The 17,297-nt window shown below is 45.3% G+C and overlaps 1 protein-coding gene across 1 annotated transcript in view; it reads right to left on the bottom strand.

Annotated features, from left to right (window-relative positions):
- Positions 1–4,761: 4,761 nt before the first annotated feature.
- CD207 (CD207 molecule) overlaps positions 4,762–17,297 on the bottom strand; it is a 49,113-nt gene continuing 36,577 nt past the window's right edge. Inside the window, exons 2-6 of the mRNA XM_053663382.1 lie at positions 9,860–9,976; positions 8,069–8,443; positions 7,360–7,511; positions 6,265–6,380; positions 4,762–5,758 (exon numbers count right to left, since the gene is read on the bottom strand). Of these exons, the coding sequence (XP_053519357.1) occupies positions 5,608–5,758; positions 6,265–6,380; positions 7,360–7,511; positions 8,069–8,443; positions 9,860–9,962 (897 nt within the window). The 5' untranslated portion in view covers positions 9,963–9,976 and the 3' untranslated portion in view covers positions 4,762–5,607. The remainder of the gene's footprint in view (positions 5,759–6,264; positions 6,381–7,359; positions 7,512–8,068; positions 8,444–9,859; positions 9,977–17,297) is intronic.

Genomic DNA, 17,297 nt, shown 5'->3' on the forward strand with positions numbered 1-17,297 from the left:
ATAATTATAATCCTATCAAAGTAGATCACGTTTTCTTTAACTCATAAAAATCTAATTACATAATATTTGTCCCCGATCTCACCAGCAACCCATTTACAAGGTGTCAGTTACAACCTTGCAAATGGCTTGTTCTACCCACATTGTCTTGCTTTTTCCTATTTTCACTTCAGTTCCTATGTCCTGTTCCCACGGCTTTTTCTGAAATCCTGGAGTCAGCCTCCCATAGGTGCCCCGTGTGGTAACTGAGAAGCCTGCAGCCCTGTCCAGTGGTGGATCAGCCCCACTGAAAGTGCTTCCTCCTGAGGTCAGGCCAGGAGAGCGGCTGAAGCCCAAAGCCTGTGTCATGGATGGCCACTGTCAGCTCGGCCAGCAACTAGCTGGGTACATAGCTGATCTGCAGGGTGCAGAAAACTGGTTCATGATGCCATGGAGCTTTGAGTGTGTGTGTGTGTGTGTGTGTGTGTGTGTGTGTGTGTGTGTGTAGAGTACAGAGCCACCATCAGTTGGCCAGTTACCTCCTGGCCTGAAAGAAGACCTGAGAGGAAAGGACACAGGAGGAAAGTGAGAGCATCCATTGCTGGAGAAGTCAACAGCTCTGCCTGAGACCCCAGAGCATCTGCCATTCCCTTTTCCCCCTCCACGGGAGAGGAGCTGCTGGAAGTACCTCTTCAGAGGCCCATCTGAAGCCCAGGAGTGGTGGAAGAAGAGAAAGGGCCTGTCTTGGTTTCTATTTCCCCACACATGGGAAGAGCTCGGGCAGGGCCCACTCAAAAGCTGCTTCCTCCTAGGGCCTGAGAAGCTGAGGGAGCCTCAGAGAAAAACCTTGGGAAACCTTTGCTCAGCTGGAAGGGTAGACCCTGGGTGAGGAGAGAAGCATAGTCCTCCAGACATGGTGGCCTCGGACGTGTGATCAGCAGGACTCCTATCGCATTCTTCCCTGGTCCCACTCCCTCAAACTCCTGGTTCCAGCTCTTACTTCTCTCACTTGCCAGCAGGAAAGAAATGCCAGGAGGCTGCCACATCCTCGCCAAGGAGTCTCCCTGTTCTCTGGCCGGAAAGGCAGCAAATGGACATTTCATACATTAATATCAGAACCACTCATCAGCTGGGACCTCTTACACATTGGTTTTTCCTGTTCCTACTAAAGGGTACAGGGCCATGGTCCCAGACAGGTAGACCCCTATGTTCGGGCATCCCAGAAGATTTTTAGTCATTCATATCAATCCCTAAGAACAGAGGGTGGGCGGCTATCTTCCAGAGAGTGGCTAGATCTAGCAGTTAGTCTTCTAATGGTTCTCCCTGCCTGGAGTCCTGCCTCCCCAAGTCCTGTCACCATATCGCAGGCATAATGATCTTTTTCAAAAACCAATGCGTTAAGCACACATGACATTACCTGGATATCTCAGCCAAGAAGAAGCAACAACACCCAATAGCAGTGGCACCCACATCTTGGCTTCTAATACCATTCTCAAAAAACCAAACAAAAAACAGGCCTTTTTGGAGAAATATCTGATTCTAGGACTGCAACAGCAAATCTACAAAATGAGCCTGGAGTATCTTGTACTTTCAGAAAGTAAAGAGATGCTTTCAAAAAGTGATAAACACACGTCAAAGGAATACAGGAGCCAGATGAAATAGCTCTCAGTGGACAAAGCTAGAAGAACTTGATCAATAGAATATATATATATATAGTATTACTGGAGACTTCAGCCAAGATGGAGGCATAGGTAGATACATTTTGCCTCCTCACACAACCAAAAGAAGGACAACAAGTTTAAAAACAAAAAAATAACCAGAGCTACCAGAAAATTGAACTGTATAGAAGTCTGACAACCAAGGAGTTTAAGAAAAAACATTCATCCAGACCAGTAGGAGGGGCAGTGACGGGCAGCCAGGTGAAGAGGACTTGCGGCAAGGCAGCAGCTGGAGGACTGGGGTGGGCGATGTGGCAACTGGTGGACTGGGCAGTCCCACATTTGCATGTGGATAAACCGGGAGAAATAACTGGAGAAACTCTGGGGGTGAAACAGACCTCACAACCCAGGGTTCCAGCACAGAGAAATAAAGCCTCAGAACCTCTGACTGAAAAAACCTGTGGGTATTGCAGTGGTGGGATAAACTCCCAGCCTCATAGGAGAGTTTGTTGGAAATACCCACAGGCTCCTAGAATGTACACAAACCTAACCACCTGGGAATCAGCACCGGAAGGGCCCACTTTGCTTGTGGGTATCAGAGGAAGTGACTGAAAGCTGCTGAGAGATGAGCAAGCAGCATTGTTGCCTCTTTGACCCTTCCCCCACATACAGCACCACAACGCAGTCATGTGGGTTCCCCTGCCCTGGTGAATATGCTCCACCCCTTGCTATGTAACAGGCGTGCCAAGACAAAAAAATATGGCCCAATTGAAATAACAGATCAAAGCTTCATAAAAATACAACTAAGTGATGAAGAGATAGCCAACCTATCGGATGCATAGTTCAAAACACTGGTAATCAGGATGCTCACAGAAATGGCTGAGTGTGGTCAAAAAATAGAGGAAAAAGTAAAGTCTATACAAAGTGAAATAAAGGAAAATGTACAGGGAACCAACAATATTGGGAAGGAAACTGAGACTCAAATCAATGGTTTAGAGCAGAAGGAAGAAATAAACATCCAACCAGAACAGAATGAAGAAACAAGAATTAAAAAATATGAGGAGAGGCTTAGGAACCTCCAGGACATTTTTTTAAATATATTTTTTAAGATTTTAATTTATCTTTAGAGGGGAAGGGAAGGAGAGAGGAGGAGAAATATCAATGTATGGTTGCCTTTCATGCATCCCCTGCTGGGAACTGGCCTGCAGGGAACCTGCCTGCAACCCAGGCATGTGCCCTGACTGGGAATTGAACCGAGATTGTCTGGTTCACAGGCCCATGCTCAATCCACTGAGCTATACCAGCCAGGGCTCCAGGACATTTTTAAATGTTCCAACATCTGAATCATAAGGGTGCCAGAAGGAGAAGAGGAAAAGCAAGAAATTGAAAACATAATGAAGAACTTCCCTAATCTGGCAAAGAAAATAGACTTCCAGGAAGTACGGGAAGCTCAGGGAGTCCCAAAAAACTTGGACCCAAGAGAGCACACACCAAGAAGGCACATCATAATTACATTACCCAAGATCAAAGATATGAAGAGAATCTTAAAAGCAGCAAGAGGAAAGGAGACAGTTACCTACAAAGGAGTTCGCATAAGACTCTCAGCTGATTTCTCACAAGAAACCTCCAGGCAAGAAGAGACGAGCTATAAGTATTCAAAGTCGTGAAAAGCAAGGCCCTTCATCCAAGATCACTCTATTCAGCAAAGCTATCATTTTGAATTTGGAGGGCAGATAAAGTGCTTTCCAGATAAGGTTAAGTTAAAGGAGTTCATCACCAAGCCCCTATTATATGAAATATTAAAGGCACTTATCTAAGAAAAAGAAGATAAAAAATACAAACAGTAAAATGACAATAAACTCGCAACTAACAACTACCAAAGCTAAAAAAAAAAACCAACTGAATTAAGCAAACAACTAGAACAGGAACTGATTCACAGAAATGGAGATCACGTGCAGGGTTACCAGCAGGGAGGGAGAGGGGGGAAAAAGGGGGGAAAGGTACAGGAAATAAGAAGCATAAATAGCAGGTGCAAAATAGACAAGGAGAGACTGTGGAAAATGGAGAAGCCAAAGAACTTATATGTATGACCCATGGACATGAACTAAAGTGGGGGAATGATGGTGGGAGGAGGGGGTACATAGTGGAGAAGAATAAAAGGGAGAGAAAAATGGGACAACTGTAATAGCATAATCAATAAAATATATTTTAAAAGAAGCTAAAATGTATATTGTATTATAGATTATAACCCAAAGTCTACAATCTATGAATTTATACAGATATAAATAAATAAATCTCCCATGCACAAATATTTCGGATAATATCTGTAGATACCTCATCCTTAAAAAAGTAGAGCACGACTCTCACTCCTTAAGTGTGGGCTGCACACAGTGACTGCTATGGTCTGAGTGTCTGTGTCCCCCTCCAAATTCATATTCTGAAATCCTAACCCTCAGTATCACGGTATAGGAAGTGAGGCCTTTGGGAGGCGATGAGGTCATGAGGATGGTATCTCAGGAAAGGGATTAGTGCCCTCATAAAGAGGGCCTCAGAGAACTTGCTTGCCCCTTCCACCATGTGAGGACACAACAAGAAGTCTACAACCTGGAAGACAGCCAGGTTGCACTGAAGAAAAATGCCCCCTCTGCAGGACCCTGAGGAGGAGTGGGCCACTCGGCTGAGTCACCCCTCTGCTTTCACTCTGCTCCCCTCCTGTCTGGTGCTGACTGGCTTCCTGCCTCAGCCACTGGGCTGGGATTTGAACAGGATCTCTATGAACAGGGTCTCTAGGGAGAGTGGGAAACCTGAGGCGTCTCCACCTAGTGAGTAAAGCCAGAGAACAGAAGATGGTCCAGTGAACCTCTGAGAGGAAAGAATGCCAAGAAAGACATGACGCTTCAGACCTCACTCTCCTTTATTTCAGTAAAACCAGGGATAAGCACTGCTCTTATCCTGTGGCATTTCTGGAGCTGAAATTCCCCTGAGGATACCCCAGAACTTCACGTCTGGCAAAGCAGGTGGCCTTTCCTGCACACTCATCTCCACACCCAGTAATAAAACATGCAATCAGAGGAGAACTTTACCCAGGCAGCACTTTATTCTAATGAAACTCGAAGGTGAGCTTGCAGGCACTGATGGTCACCTCCTCTGCATGGGGGATGGGGAGGGAGGAAATGCAGAGGAAAGAGGAGGTGCAGGGCAGTGAGGCAGATGGGCTGGGCCCGAGTGGATGCTGGTCCAGCTCTAAAGGAGACATGTTTCCAGGCCTTCCCTTGATCTGAATAAGCTGAGACTGCCCCAGGGAAGAAGGGGTTCAGACCTCAGAGGACGTGGATGAAGAGGATGTTGGGCACTTGGCATGGACAGGATCCCCAAGAGCAGACCTCTTCCCAGAGATAATGACCACCTAAGTAGGTGACTGGGAATTGGGGGGATCAGCTGGAAAAGTGCTGAGTACCAGTATCAGGAGAATTGCTTGAGTGTTTGTAGCAACTTTCTTGTGATGAAACTGAGGCTTCTGTGAAGGGACTCAATCATTCTTCTAACGGTCCTCTTTGCCTCTAGGCTCACCTATCCAAAGTGCTGTCGCCATATGGTCTTTCCGAAAAAACAATTAGGTACGCGGGCATACGTTACCTAGCTCAGCCAAGAAGAAGCAACAACCCCCCAGTAGCAACAGCACCCAGATCCTGGCAAAACCCCAAGTTGTTGTCCCAAATTATGGGTCCTGATATACCTTAATGAGGCAGTTCGAACTTAACGAGGCAGTTTGATTCTCTCCACCATCCCTTCCCCATTTTAACCCAAGATCTCGTTTCCATTCCAGCTGCCTCTGTGAGACCGCAGAACTTCCCAAGCGAGGAAAATTAAGGTGCAAAGTCACCTTGGAGTATGGAGGACCAAGTGTCACTTCCTTGACTTTGACACACACTGGAGCTCTGTGTTAGGAATGTCAGGTTGGGGGCCAGCCCTATCATAAGTCTGATGGGACATAGGGACGTTTGCAGATGAAAAGGAACCGACTGTCGCAGGAAGCATCATTCCATGACTGAAGTGAAGACATCTTTATATTGGCACAGTGTTCATTGTTCCCAGTATTGTTGGGCTCACCGGGAATCCAGAACCTACCAAAGGGACAGGGGAGAAGAACTTATTTCCAATGAAGAAATGAGTAACTTCAATTCTAGCTTTGGTCCTAGGTGTTAACGTCACCAGTTTTTGAACTCAGGCCTGAGAGAAAGGGAATTGGTAAACTGTCAACCTCTAAGCCTGCAGTCACCCCCAAATTAGGTATGCACACATACATTACTTAACTCAGCCAAAAAGAAGTAACAACACCCCAATAGCAGCAGCATGCAGACCTCTGCAAACCCCAAGGCATCACCAGCCCATTTCTCTCAAGGCTCTCCACAAGCCCACAGTACTGACACTTAGACTTAGATGGGGCCTCCTGCCTAAGCTGGCTGGACAGCCATGCTGCCAACCCCCAGAGGGTACAGAGATGCTCCTGCCACCCATACACAGGGAAGGACCCCAAACTCCGTAGACAGGAGGAAATATCACCCCACCCTTCTGCCCTAGGCCTGACCGAGAAAAGTCAGGCTGGGAAGGAGGGCTCTGGAGAGCTTACTTCATACTCTGGACCTCGTTGAATGGAGTGTCATCCACCCAGTGCCAGGCCCCTTCACTCCCTTTCGTCAGGCCAATCCAGTGCAAGAGTCCACCTGCTGTCTGGTACAGAAACTCCTGTAGGGAAGACAGAGTGAGCAGAGACACTAACATCACTCCGAGTTAGAGCCTCTGTGCCTCTGGGTGTTCTTCACCCATCCTCTGAACAGCCTCGAAACCCGCAGGCACACTATGCACACTGACCTTTCTCAAGCCTCTTCCTGTCCCTGCTCATAGCCCAGAGTGCATCTTCCAATTTATGATTCGTCTCTGCCCTGCAGCTAACAGACTTGGGACTCAGGCTTTTACACCCTGAGGAAGCAGGTGCTGCAGCACAAGACAAATTAGCTAAAGCCCAGGACAGGGAGCCCAGGAGAATGGCCCAAATAATAATAATATGTAAATTTAGTGAGCACTTAATATGTACAGGAAACTATATAGTTATACAGCCCTTATTCTTTTTTTTTTTTGAGGCAGTTTCTATTATTACTTGTGCTTCCTCTGGGACTAGTTAGAGGTGGGCTTGGGACTCTCCTCTGACCCCAGAGCCCATGCTCTTACCTGCCCTGCTAGGGTGCCTCCCAGGAGGACGGGACTTGTTCAATTTTCTGCCCTACCAGGTAGGACACCTCTTGGGCTGTGTAGTGTTATTAATTACAATTATTTCTGCTTCCTGGGCATCAGGAAGATAGTACCTTCCTGCTCTCTTTGAAGCTGGGAGTATTATGTCATTTGCTTTGCAAATGAAATGTGAGTAGAGATGTCTGTTATTTCCAGGCAGAGACAACGCACAATTTGTCGTGTTTCCTTTTCCTGCCTCAGCAACTGTGGAAACATACACGCAATGAAGTCTCCATTGGCCTCGATCCTTGAGTAACCACAATGAGCAAAAGCCCTTAATGGCCCTTGCTAAACACATAGTAAAAGTGAGAAGTAATCCTTCATTTTTATGTAACTGATATTTGGGAATTTTTGTCACTGCCACATAATCTTGCCCATCCTAGCTAATACAGTTACTAATATACCTCCTTTCTGGAGCCCATAGAACAGCACTCACCTGTTCACTCTCTGAGGTCACGGAGGTCAGGTGTGAATTCCTGGACATGCAGAACTGCTGGGCGCTATACCAGGTCTTTGGGACACGGGAGAAGTAATAGAAGTTCCCCCTGAAATACTTCCAGCCTTGAGAAACCACCTGTAGAATGTCATCTGGAAAACAAGGGTGAAAGGTGAGCACTGCTGTTCCTGTGTCCTCTGGGTGCTGGCTAGGTGGGAGCACTCGAGTGGGACCCCAGAAATAACAGTGGATGGGGCTGGGCTCTAGGGTCCTTGCAGACACTCTCTCAGATCCTGAAAGTCCAACTGAGATTAGTAGAGTCTCTGGGCTCAGAGATGATGGATCAAGAATCTGTCTCTCATGAGAGATAAGCAATTCTCCATTGGTGATCACAAGGGGCTGAGACCCTTGGCTCTGGGTAATAAAATTAATGAAAAATGGCTGGGTTTGGGCCAGGACAGAGACTCCCTAATGCTCTTATATTCTGTGCCTCTGTGTGTGAGCCAAAGCTGCTTCCTGATCCCTTTTCTCCTGAAAAGCCTCTAAGTCTTCCTCAACCCCAATGCTGAGCCGTCTCTTCTCAGCTCTCCAGCCACGTCTGCCCTGCTCCTCTCCCACTTCCTTCCACACAAACTAGCCCAGTGTCCTCATGACTGAGACTGGCAAGGTCCCATGGGCCACTTGCAATATTCTTTTAAGATCCACTTACTTTGCTGTTTGAGCAACTTGTTGATATTCTCCAAACTGCTCTGGAGTCCACGGACCTTTGCATTTAAAGCACTTGCTTTATCCAAATCTTTTTTTAATTCTGGGATTTGAGTGTTTAAATTATAGACGTCCTGCCAACTTCTTGTTAACATCTGGATCTGTGCATTGGCTTCCTTCACACCAGTTTCCAACTTCCGGATCTGAGAATACACACGATCCAGGCTGGCATTCACCATCTGGACCTGAATGCCAGCTGCCTCCACGCCGCCTCTGTTCCTCTTAATTTCAGAACTCAACATGCTGATGTTGTCCAAACGACCTTCCAGCAACTGGGCATTGGTCTTTACATCTGACAGTGTACCCATAAACCAGGGATCTGGATTTGAGAAAGTCAAGAAGTTGGTCAAGGAGATTTCTAGTGATGAAAGCAGAGATGTTATCACAGCAATGAAAGATAAGGAAAGGAGGGGACAGTCTCAAGCTTCCAAAAGACCCAACCCAGGGATATATTGCCAACCCTACATTCATTCATAATCTATATATTTACTCAACATCTGTTGGCACCTACCATATGCCAGGAGCTCTGGTAGATGCAGGTAATACAAAGATTGGTTAACACAGGCTTTCTATTAGAGGACCTCACAGGCAAACAGAAGCAGGGATCAGAACCCAGTCCTAAATTTTCTTTGCATGTTCAGGGCACATTTGGTAAAGGGATACCCTCAACCACCCCTTTGGTACCCTCCCCACATCCCTTGGGCCCTGTCATTTGATTCCCAGCATCCCCCTCTCAGAGACTCCTGCAGTGGCCATCCATGAGGGCAGCACCACCTCTCCTACATTTGTCCACAGGCTCTTTGTGACTTTGGGGGGAGCCAGCCAGGAAGACTTCTAATCTGGAAGTGACTTCTCCAGAGAACACAGAAAAGGAGAATTATGAAACCATTTCTCCTTTTCCCTTGTCCCTCCCACTGTCACACTCCGATCAAGACACAAGTTTCATGACAGAAAGGAGAACAAAAGTAAACCAAGAGGGATTCAAGCAGAGGAGACTCGGCTTGGAGACTCCAAGTCTGAGATCAAATATGTCCTGAAGCCAGGAAGGGAGAAGACAGGTGTTCCCCTCCTCTACCTTTCTGCAGAGCTGGTGGAAGATGAAGGCCCTGCCAGCACCAGAGGCTATGGGCCTCATCAAAGCTGGGAGAAGGAGAAAGATAGTCACACATCCAACAAAGAACTAGGAAGGCTCCCTTGACTTGATTTTCATGGGAATAGGAGAATGAAGAGAGCACAAAGGGATCCTGGTGAAGGGAGAAACCATGGAGACTTGGCTTCTTGGCCAGGTTCTCCAATAGTTGGTTGGAGCTGAAGATACAGTTGGGACTCCACCCTTTGTGAGGTCAGGAAACATCTCACTCACTGTTGGGAGCTGCCCATAAGGCTCTGGATCAAAAGGACACAGAGCTGAGAGAGGAAGGAGAAAAATGACATGGGATAAAGAAATAGGCAAACGTTTCCTGGGAACAAGAGTGCATCTTGGAGCGCAAGCATGCAAGTGCCGATCTGATTCAGAGAAACCTCCCTACAATTGGGAAAGAAAGAGCAGAAGCTCATTTTACCAAGACATGGACCCTGTGACTGCACATGAAAAGAAGCAAATGAAATGAGGAAAATGAAAAGGCCCTTGGTGGGAGAGATCACTGGAAAGCAGGGAAGAGAGGGAGTGGATGTTGGGGAAGCTGGCTGGCTCTGGAGAAGGACCAGACCCAGATGACTAAGCCAGAGGACTCACAGAGAATGGCCTGCAGCAGAACAGAGGCGAGCAGGACCAGCGTCAAGATGATGACTGCAGCACGGACTGAGCAAGGCTTCCTTGGAACCAGAGATGAAACCATCTTGGGAGGAGGCTCTGTTGGAAGAAGCAGAGAACATTTGTTGAAACACCAGCATGTGGTGGGTTCAGGCACAGAGAACTGAGAAGGATCTGAGCAGAGACTGGTGCTTGCCTCGGGGCCAGAGGGAGATATTCTGTTTATCTACAGTGAAGTGTGCATCAGGGACCTCACTCTCTGCAGTCTTCATCCTGCACACTCACCCCTGCAACACAGGTACTTCTGGCTGTCTGCCTCCCCAAGAAACTTTTATCCAGAGGAAAAGGGAAATGAGTCCCACAAAAGGTCACCGTATAATTCCCCAAGTTCCACATTCTTGATTTAGACACCATGCCTCTTCTAGGCCACAGGCACACCTGAGCATTCAGGAAGAGGCCACTGGTCTTCTTCTTTGAAGGGTCCGTGACACGAACACTTTAACCATCTTGTCCCAAGGCCATCCTACTCTTTAATTCCCTCATCCCTCATCCATCCTCCCATCCATTCATCCCACAAATACATACTGACTACCTTCTAAGTATCAGGCACTGCCCTGGCACTGGGCCACAAAGGTGAATAAATCAGTCTGTGCATTCAAACACCTCACAGTCTGAAAGGAAAGACAAATCCGAGCAAATAAATTCAAATGCAGGGTGATGATTATAACAATATAAGAATATACATAGTTGAGAGGAAATACAGAGAAAGGAGTAATGATAAAAAGTTCCAAGTAGAGGGACTAGCATATTTAAAAGTACAGGGGCATAAGACAGCACGGAGTGCCTGGCAAACTATAAGTGGTTGGGTGGTAGTGAAGTATGAAGCCTATGACAGGAGTGGGGAGAGAATGGGGCTAAAGAGGCACCTAAGGTCAGATCATGAGGATCCTTTTGGATTGTGTTAACAGGCTTGAACTCTGGCTTATGGGTCATAAGGAGCCAATGAAGGACTTCAGGCAGGAGAGAGACAAGGACAGGACATTGTAGAAAGATCACTCCGATCATGGTGAGAAGCATAGAGTGTGGAAAACCCATAAGCAGGGAGACCAGTAAGGAAACCACTGTGATAATTTCTACTTTGTTATTAAGACATCTTAGATGATATATATATGACCCTTTATAAAATGGGGCTTGGACATGCAAAATGTCAATGTAAGACTTGGGTTCTGCTCCCTGCTTCCTACACCTGTGAGCTTCTCAAACTGGAGGCTCAGCAACATCAGACCAGAAACTGCTCTTTCATACGTAGGAGTTCAGCACAGAGAGGAACTGATTTGGGGCTCAGTGAAGGACTAAGATTTCTCCTGGGCAACTCTGCATGTTTTGAGGTCTGCCAAATCTGAGAAACGTTACATATAACAGATTCTAAACAAATACTTCTTGGAAAGCAGTGAAGAGGTGAAGGAAGAGAGGAAGGGAAAGAGGGAAGGAAAAAGAAAAGAAAGTCAACTCAGATAACTGGATGGATGGATAGATAGATGGAAGACTAATGAATAGATAGATGATGGATGGACAGTCAAAGGGTGGATGGATGGGTGGACAGATGAATATATGAAAGGATGACTAGATGGGTAGATGAATGGGTGGATGGATGGATGTACTTATCCTTTGGTTATGTACCAGTCAGTGGATGGATACATGAAAGATAAATGAATGGAAGAATCGGTGGCTAATATTCCTCAAGTCTGAAACCTATAGTCTGTGGACTTGGATCTGTCTTCTAGAAGCTACTGCTTCTTTCCACTGCCTCCAGAAGTTTTCATTCATTTCCACAGCAAAGGCATGAGGGAAATGTGACTAATGCCTTACCCAAAATGCAAGAAAAATTCTGGCCATGGAATTAGAAAGCTAGCCTTGCCTTGCTGAGGCTGAGCTAGTGGAGCTGGATGACAGAATGGTGTCAGGGACCAGAGCTGAAAGTGAACAGGGCCATGGAAAGAAATGCCTACATTTTCAAAGGATATTTGAGAAGGTCCTACCTCCCTGCTCAGCCCAGCCCTGTTTGGCGAAACCATTGTTCTTCCAAGCCCCTTGCTGCTCTCTCTCTCTGTCTCTCTCTCTCTCTCTCTCTCTCTCTCTTTCTCTCTCTCTCCAGCTATCTAGGCCTCAGGCTGGAGCTGCTTCTCTGACTGGATGAGAGAACTCTACACCACACTTCCCAAGTGCTGGAAAGGAAGCTGGATCACAAGGATGGTATCCCATTCATCCTACCTTATCTCCTCCCTACCTGCATTCAGTCTATAGCTTCCAGGACTGCTATCTGTCCAACCCTTTGACTTTAGGTAATCACACAAACTAAAGGCCTCACGCTAACTCACTGCCTGTCTCTGAACACTTATAACTGTACCCATTTTCTTTAGGCCACTCACCTAGTAGCTGAGCCTTGGTTCCCCCAGTTAGAACGTTCTGCTCCTGGACTCTCATGCTTGGTATTCATTCTAACTCCAGAGTCACCTCAGCCTTCTGCTCCTGGCTGCTGGCCCTATCTTCACAACTTGTCATAGTTCAGGGCCTGGGAATGAAAAAGAATACAAGTTTCTCAAGACCCTGATAGAAGGTGCCTTGGGGTCCAGGTCTCCTCCTGAGGCATTTAAGGGAGAAAAGTAGACATACTGCCCAAACTTGGGAACATAAGGCCCCTTTCCTCTTTATCAAAAAGTTGAGTTTTCCGAAACTTCCGCTGGTTGGTAGCATGAGCCATTGATGGGACATTCACATGCCCTCTCAGTGGTCCCAGGAAAGGATCCAGGAGCTTCAACATACCAGCACCCAATGCATAAAGGGGGCTGGGGTTGGAAAGAATTCATGCAAGTGATGGAAATGAAAGCCTCAAATAGCTATTCTCCTGATCATTGGGCAAAAGGCTGATCCAGCACAAGGAAGTTAAACATGAAGCAACCAGAATCCTGGCTGTGGGCCCTGTGGGATTTCAGAAGCAGTGGGTATAAAAGTCCCATATGAAGTTTCATTTCCTACTCTCAGGGAAAGAGTGAGTCACATGCTAGTTTCCTATGACCATGCTCATTTGCAGGTATTCACTGAGCATAAGCCTGCCTCCCATGCATCCCTCTGAGTGCTGTCTCTCAGGCCCCTGGCTGGACAGCCTGGAAGGAGAAAGGACAGAGCAGGAGACAAGTGCCTAAGCCCTGCTTTCCAGCCAGCAGTGTGAATAGTTCTACTAAACACTCAGGAGATGCCAGGTCTTCTAAACAGAGAAGGAACTTTGGGCCAGACCAGGAGTAACCAGAAATCACTGCTGTATTGAGAGAAAAGGAAGCCCATGCTTCTCTTCACTTTTCTCTTTCCCCACTGGCCATGCTCCTGACGTTCAAAGACCTTCTCTGGATAAGGGTGGAGAAAGGAAATAGTTGGGCCACTTTTACCCCTTCTCCAGTTGGGACCTACCTTCACAGTGGATCATGGGCATATTAAGTAGGAGTGGAAAAGAGGAAAAGCAACTAGAGTGGACAACAAATCCAGGAGAGAGGAAAAGGGAGAGGAGCAGAGGGGAGAGGGAAGAATAACTGAAATGAGAAAGGGGCCATCACAGCTGGTCAGGCTGGTCCACAGGTGTCAGAAAAGACTCGTGCATGTAATGTGATGAGGAATTTGACCAGCAGACCCCAGATAATTAAAAGGTTCTATACCACACTCCGGCTGTTTGCCCTGAGAATACCAGATAGAACAGAGACACCAAGAAGAAAGGAGTGGTCAGTAGGATGATGCATCCACACATTTGTCTAGAATGATGGCCCTTCCCCAGGAGCAAAGAGAAAGGCAGCCATAGACCTTGCCTTCAGAAATAGTGTTTCCCTTGCTGGAAAAAAAATTCTTTTTCTTTTCTAATTCTGGGGAGAAGGGAAGATTCTCCCAAGACTGAAAAGGACCAAGAACAGTATAGGAGGCCACCCAAACTCAATATGGTGAGGAAGTGTGGTAGGCAGAATGATGGCCACCAGGAAGTCCACATCCTAATCCCCAAACCTGAAAGTATATTGAGTTACATAGCAAAGTGGAATGAAGGTTGCTACTCAGATGACTTCAAGATAGGGAAATTACCCTGGATTAACTGAGTGGGCCCAGTGAAACAGTCCTTGATGGGAAGCAGGAGGCAGACGACTCGGTGTCAGTGATGGGATGTGATAAAAACCTCAACTTGCAGATGCTGGCTATGAGCCAAGAAATGTGGGGGTTGAAAAGAGGAGTGGTTCCTCAAAGGAAGGGGATTCTTGCTATCAGAAATGAGCATGGGGCCCTGGCTGGTGTAGCTCAGTGTGTTGGGTGTCATCGCCCTGAGAACCAAAAAGTCACCAGTCTGATTCCCGGTCAGGGCATATGCCTGGGTTTCAAGACAGGTCCCCAGTTGGGGGTGAGCATGAGGCAACCAGTTGATGTATCTCTTGCACACTGATGTTTCTCTCTCTTTCTCCCTCCCTTCCCCTCTCTCTAAAAATAAATAAAATCTTTTTTAAGTATACCTAAGAAAATGAATTGGCATTTAGAATATGCTTCACCTAGATGTTGTGAATACCAGATTTCAAATGTTCCAAATAAGGAAGACTTTTCTGCCACCTGGAGCAAGGTACAGTTTGGGGGTGTACAGTAAAGCTGAGAAAGAAAAAAGCAGAGGGAATGAGACAAAAAGTCAAGTGCACCCTCTCCACCATCTCATACTTCCAAGGCCAAGCTTAACCTGAGGAAGGGGAGAAAAGATATTGTACTGAACCTGTGTATTGCTTTGGATAATATGGCATTTAACTATGTTGACTCCTCCAATCTGTAAACGATGGCTATCTTTTTATTTCTTTGTGTATTTTTTAATTCCCTTCAACAATATCTTGTAATTTTTAGTGTATAGGTCTTTCACATCTTTGTCGAATTTATCTCTAGGTATTTTATAATTTTTATTGCAACAGTGGCTGTTTGGGTCCTCTTGTTCTCCTTTTTAATGGGAATGTTTATTGGGTGATCCCATCCCTGCTCTACACGTTGGAGCTGAGTGTGTGGTGGGTGGGCAAGGGGGGCACAGACCACTTCTTTGCTCCATAGGTCTCCAGAGTAAAAGGAGCTACGTCCAGATCTGAGGTAAAATACCAGATTCTGGAATTGTCGTATGACGCCCTGACTGGGTGTCAGGGCAGGAGTGAGTGCATTTTGCAAGTGGGAGGGTCTTGAATAATCATGTCCGAGAGGAGCAGTCTGTGATAAATGAAGGAATGAATGAGCAAAACGTGACACATACAGTGATGTATTATTCAGATTTAAAAATGGAGAAAATTTTGACACCTGCTACAATATGGATAAATTTTGAGAACATTATTTTAAGTGATATGTCAGCACAAAGGGACAGTTACTGCATGATTCCACGTATATGAGGTACGTAGAGTGGTAAAATTCATAGAGATAGAGAGCCTGATGGTGGTTAGCAGGGGGTGGGAGGAGGAGGGAAGGGGAAGTTATTGTTTGATGTGTATAGAGTTTCAGTTTTGTAAGACAAAAAGACTTCTGGATGTGGCTGGTAATAGTGGTTACACAACAAAGCAAATGTGCTCGGTGTCAATGAACTGTGTACATAACATAGTGAACATGGTACATTTTATGTATATTTACCAAAATTTTTAAGAAGTGTTACTGGTGGGGGACAAAAGATATCCATGTCCAAATCCCTGGAACCTAGAATGAATGATACCTTACAGGGCAAATAAATAAATAACCTTGCATATCTGATTAGGTTAAGAAACTTGAGATAGGGAGATTATCTTGGATTATACCAGTGGGCCTGAAAAGCAATCAACATGTATCCTTGTAAGAGCTAGGAAAAGGGAGGTTTGAACGTAGAGAGGAGAAGGCAATGATACTAGGGAGGCAGACACTGGAATGATGTGTTCAGAAACAAAAGAATGCTGGTAACCACCAGAAGCCAAAAATGGCAAGAAACCAAGATGTTCCCTGAGAGCCTCCAGAGAGAGCAGGACTGGTCCACCTTGAATTTGGGCTCACTGAAACTGCTTATGGCCTCCAGAACTGTGAGAGAATACATTCCTATTCTTTTAAGCCTCCAAGTTTGTGGTCATTGTTATAGCAGTCATAGAACAGTAATACAGTGACATCAACTACATAGTGGCAAAAACCGAAGTAGGAAGAAGTTTCCACATGGGATGAAAATAAAATGTTTGATTTAGACTTATTATTTCTAAGGTGCTAGTTTCTGAGGTGCAGAGCAGACATTTGATAACTTGCATCAAATAAACATGGCAATCAATGGAGCTAGATGCAATTCGCTAGGGAGATAGTACCACAGGGAGGAAAGCAGGTCCCTGGCTTGTGCCCACAGTATGGAAACTGTGGAAACCCTGCAGAGGTTGAGAATCCTGCAAAAGAGACCAATAAAGGGGCATCCAGTAAGGTAGAGGCCTCAGGTCTTAGAAGACAAAAAAAAAGTCTAATGTACTAAGGAAAGGTCAACAGTTTACTGGTCAAATAATGTGACCATTGGATTGTCAATATGGAGGGCATTTGCTAACTTTGAAAAAGACAGTTACTGAAGATGGGAGACAGAATCAAGATTGGCTTGACCGAAGCACTTGGGAAGTAAGGAATTAGAAAGGGCGTAAAGACTTACCATTTGTAAAACTGGCTTGTGTATTTAGTCACATTTTTTTTAGGATCCTAAACATCATAGTACAATGTTGAGTTTTGTAGAATTTGAGAAAACTGTATTTGAAACATTTACATTCCTTTCCGGCTTAGAAGAAAAAACATATGCCCCAGAGTAATAGCCAAACACTTGCTATTGAATGAATGTTTGAAATTGTGTAGCGTTGGCACAGTGCCTTCAAAAACTGAACATTAGAGCTTTAATTTGAATTTGGACATCTGGGATGATTTACCTGCACTTAAAATGTATTTTAAAACCAAAACCACAAAAAGTAAAGACAGATAAAGTTTAAATATAATAACAAACTAATGAGTGTGTTACATGACAAATGAGTTACTTTATTGTCCCCTTTAATCATATCTTCCTATGCCTAGAAAGCAAACCCTAATAAGAAAAAGAATTCAACCTGAGTGTAGACTATTTTCAACATTGCAGACTAGAAATAGTCACATAACGTTAGAGTTTTAAAATCACGTACCCAGTGTTTCCCTTTTGGGACATTATTTTATTTGAAAAAGAATAATGGGGACATCATTTTTGTTAAAAAGACATGAATACTTTCTTTAAAGTTATTATAAATAAAAGGATTAAATTTGGAGAGAATATTAAGTTTTTTGTCCAGCTTAATTATATTGGATTCCTTTCTCTGTGACGCCATATCCACAAAAGACTTAATTACTTTGAAATTTAAATACACAAAGC

Source organism: Artibeus jamaicensis, unplaced genomic scaffold (assembly GCF_021234435.1).
Source record: "Artibeus jamaicensis isolate MK-2021 breed Jamaican fruit bat unplaced genomic scaffold, CSHL_Jam_final contig_3174, whole genome shotgun sequence".
Taxonomy (NCBI): Eukaryota; Metazoa; Chordata; class Mammalia; order Chiroptera; family Phyllostomidae; genus Artibeus; species Artibeus jamaicensis.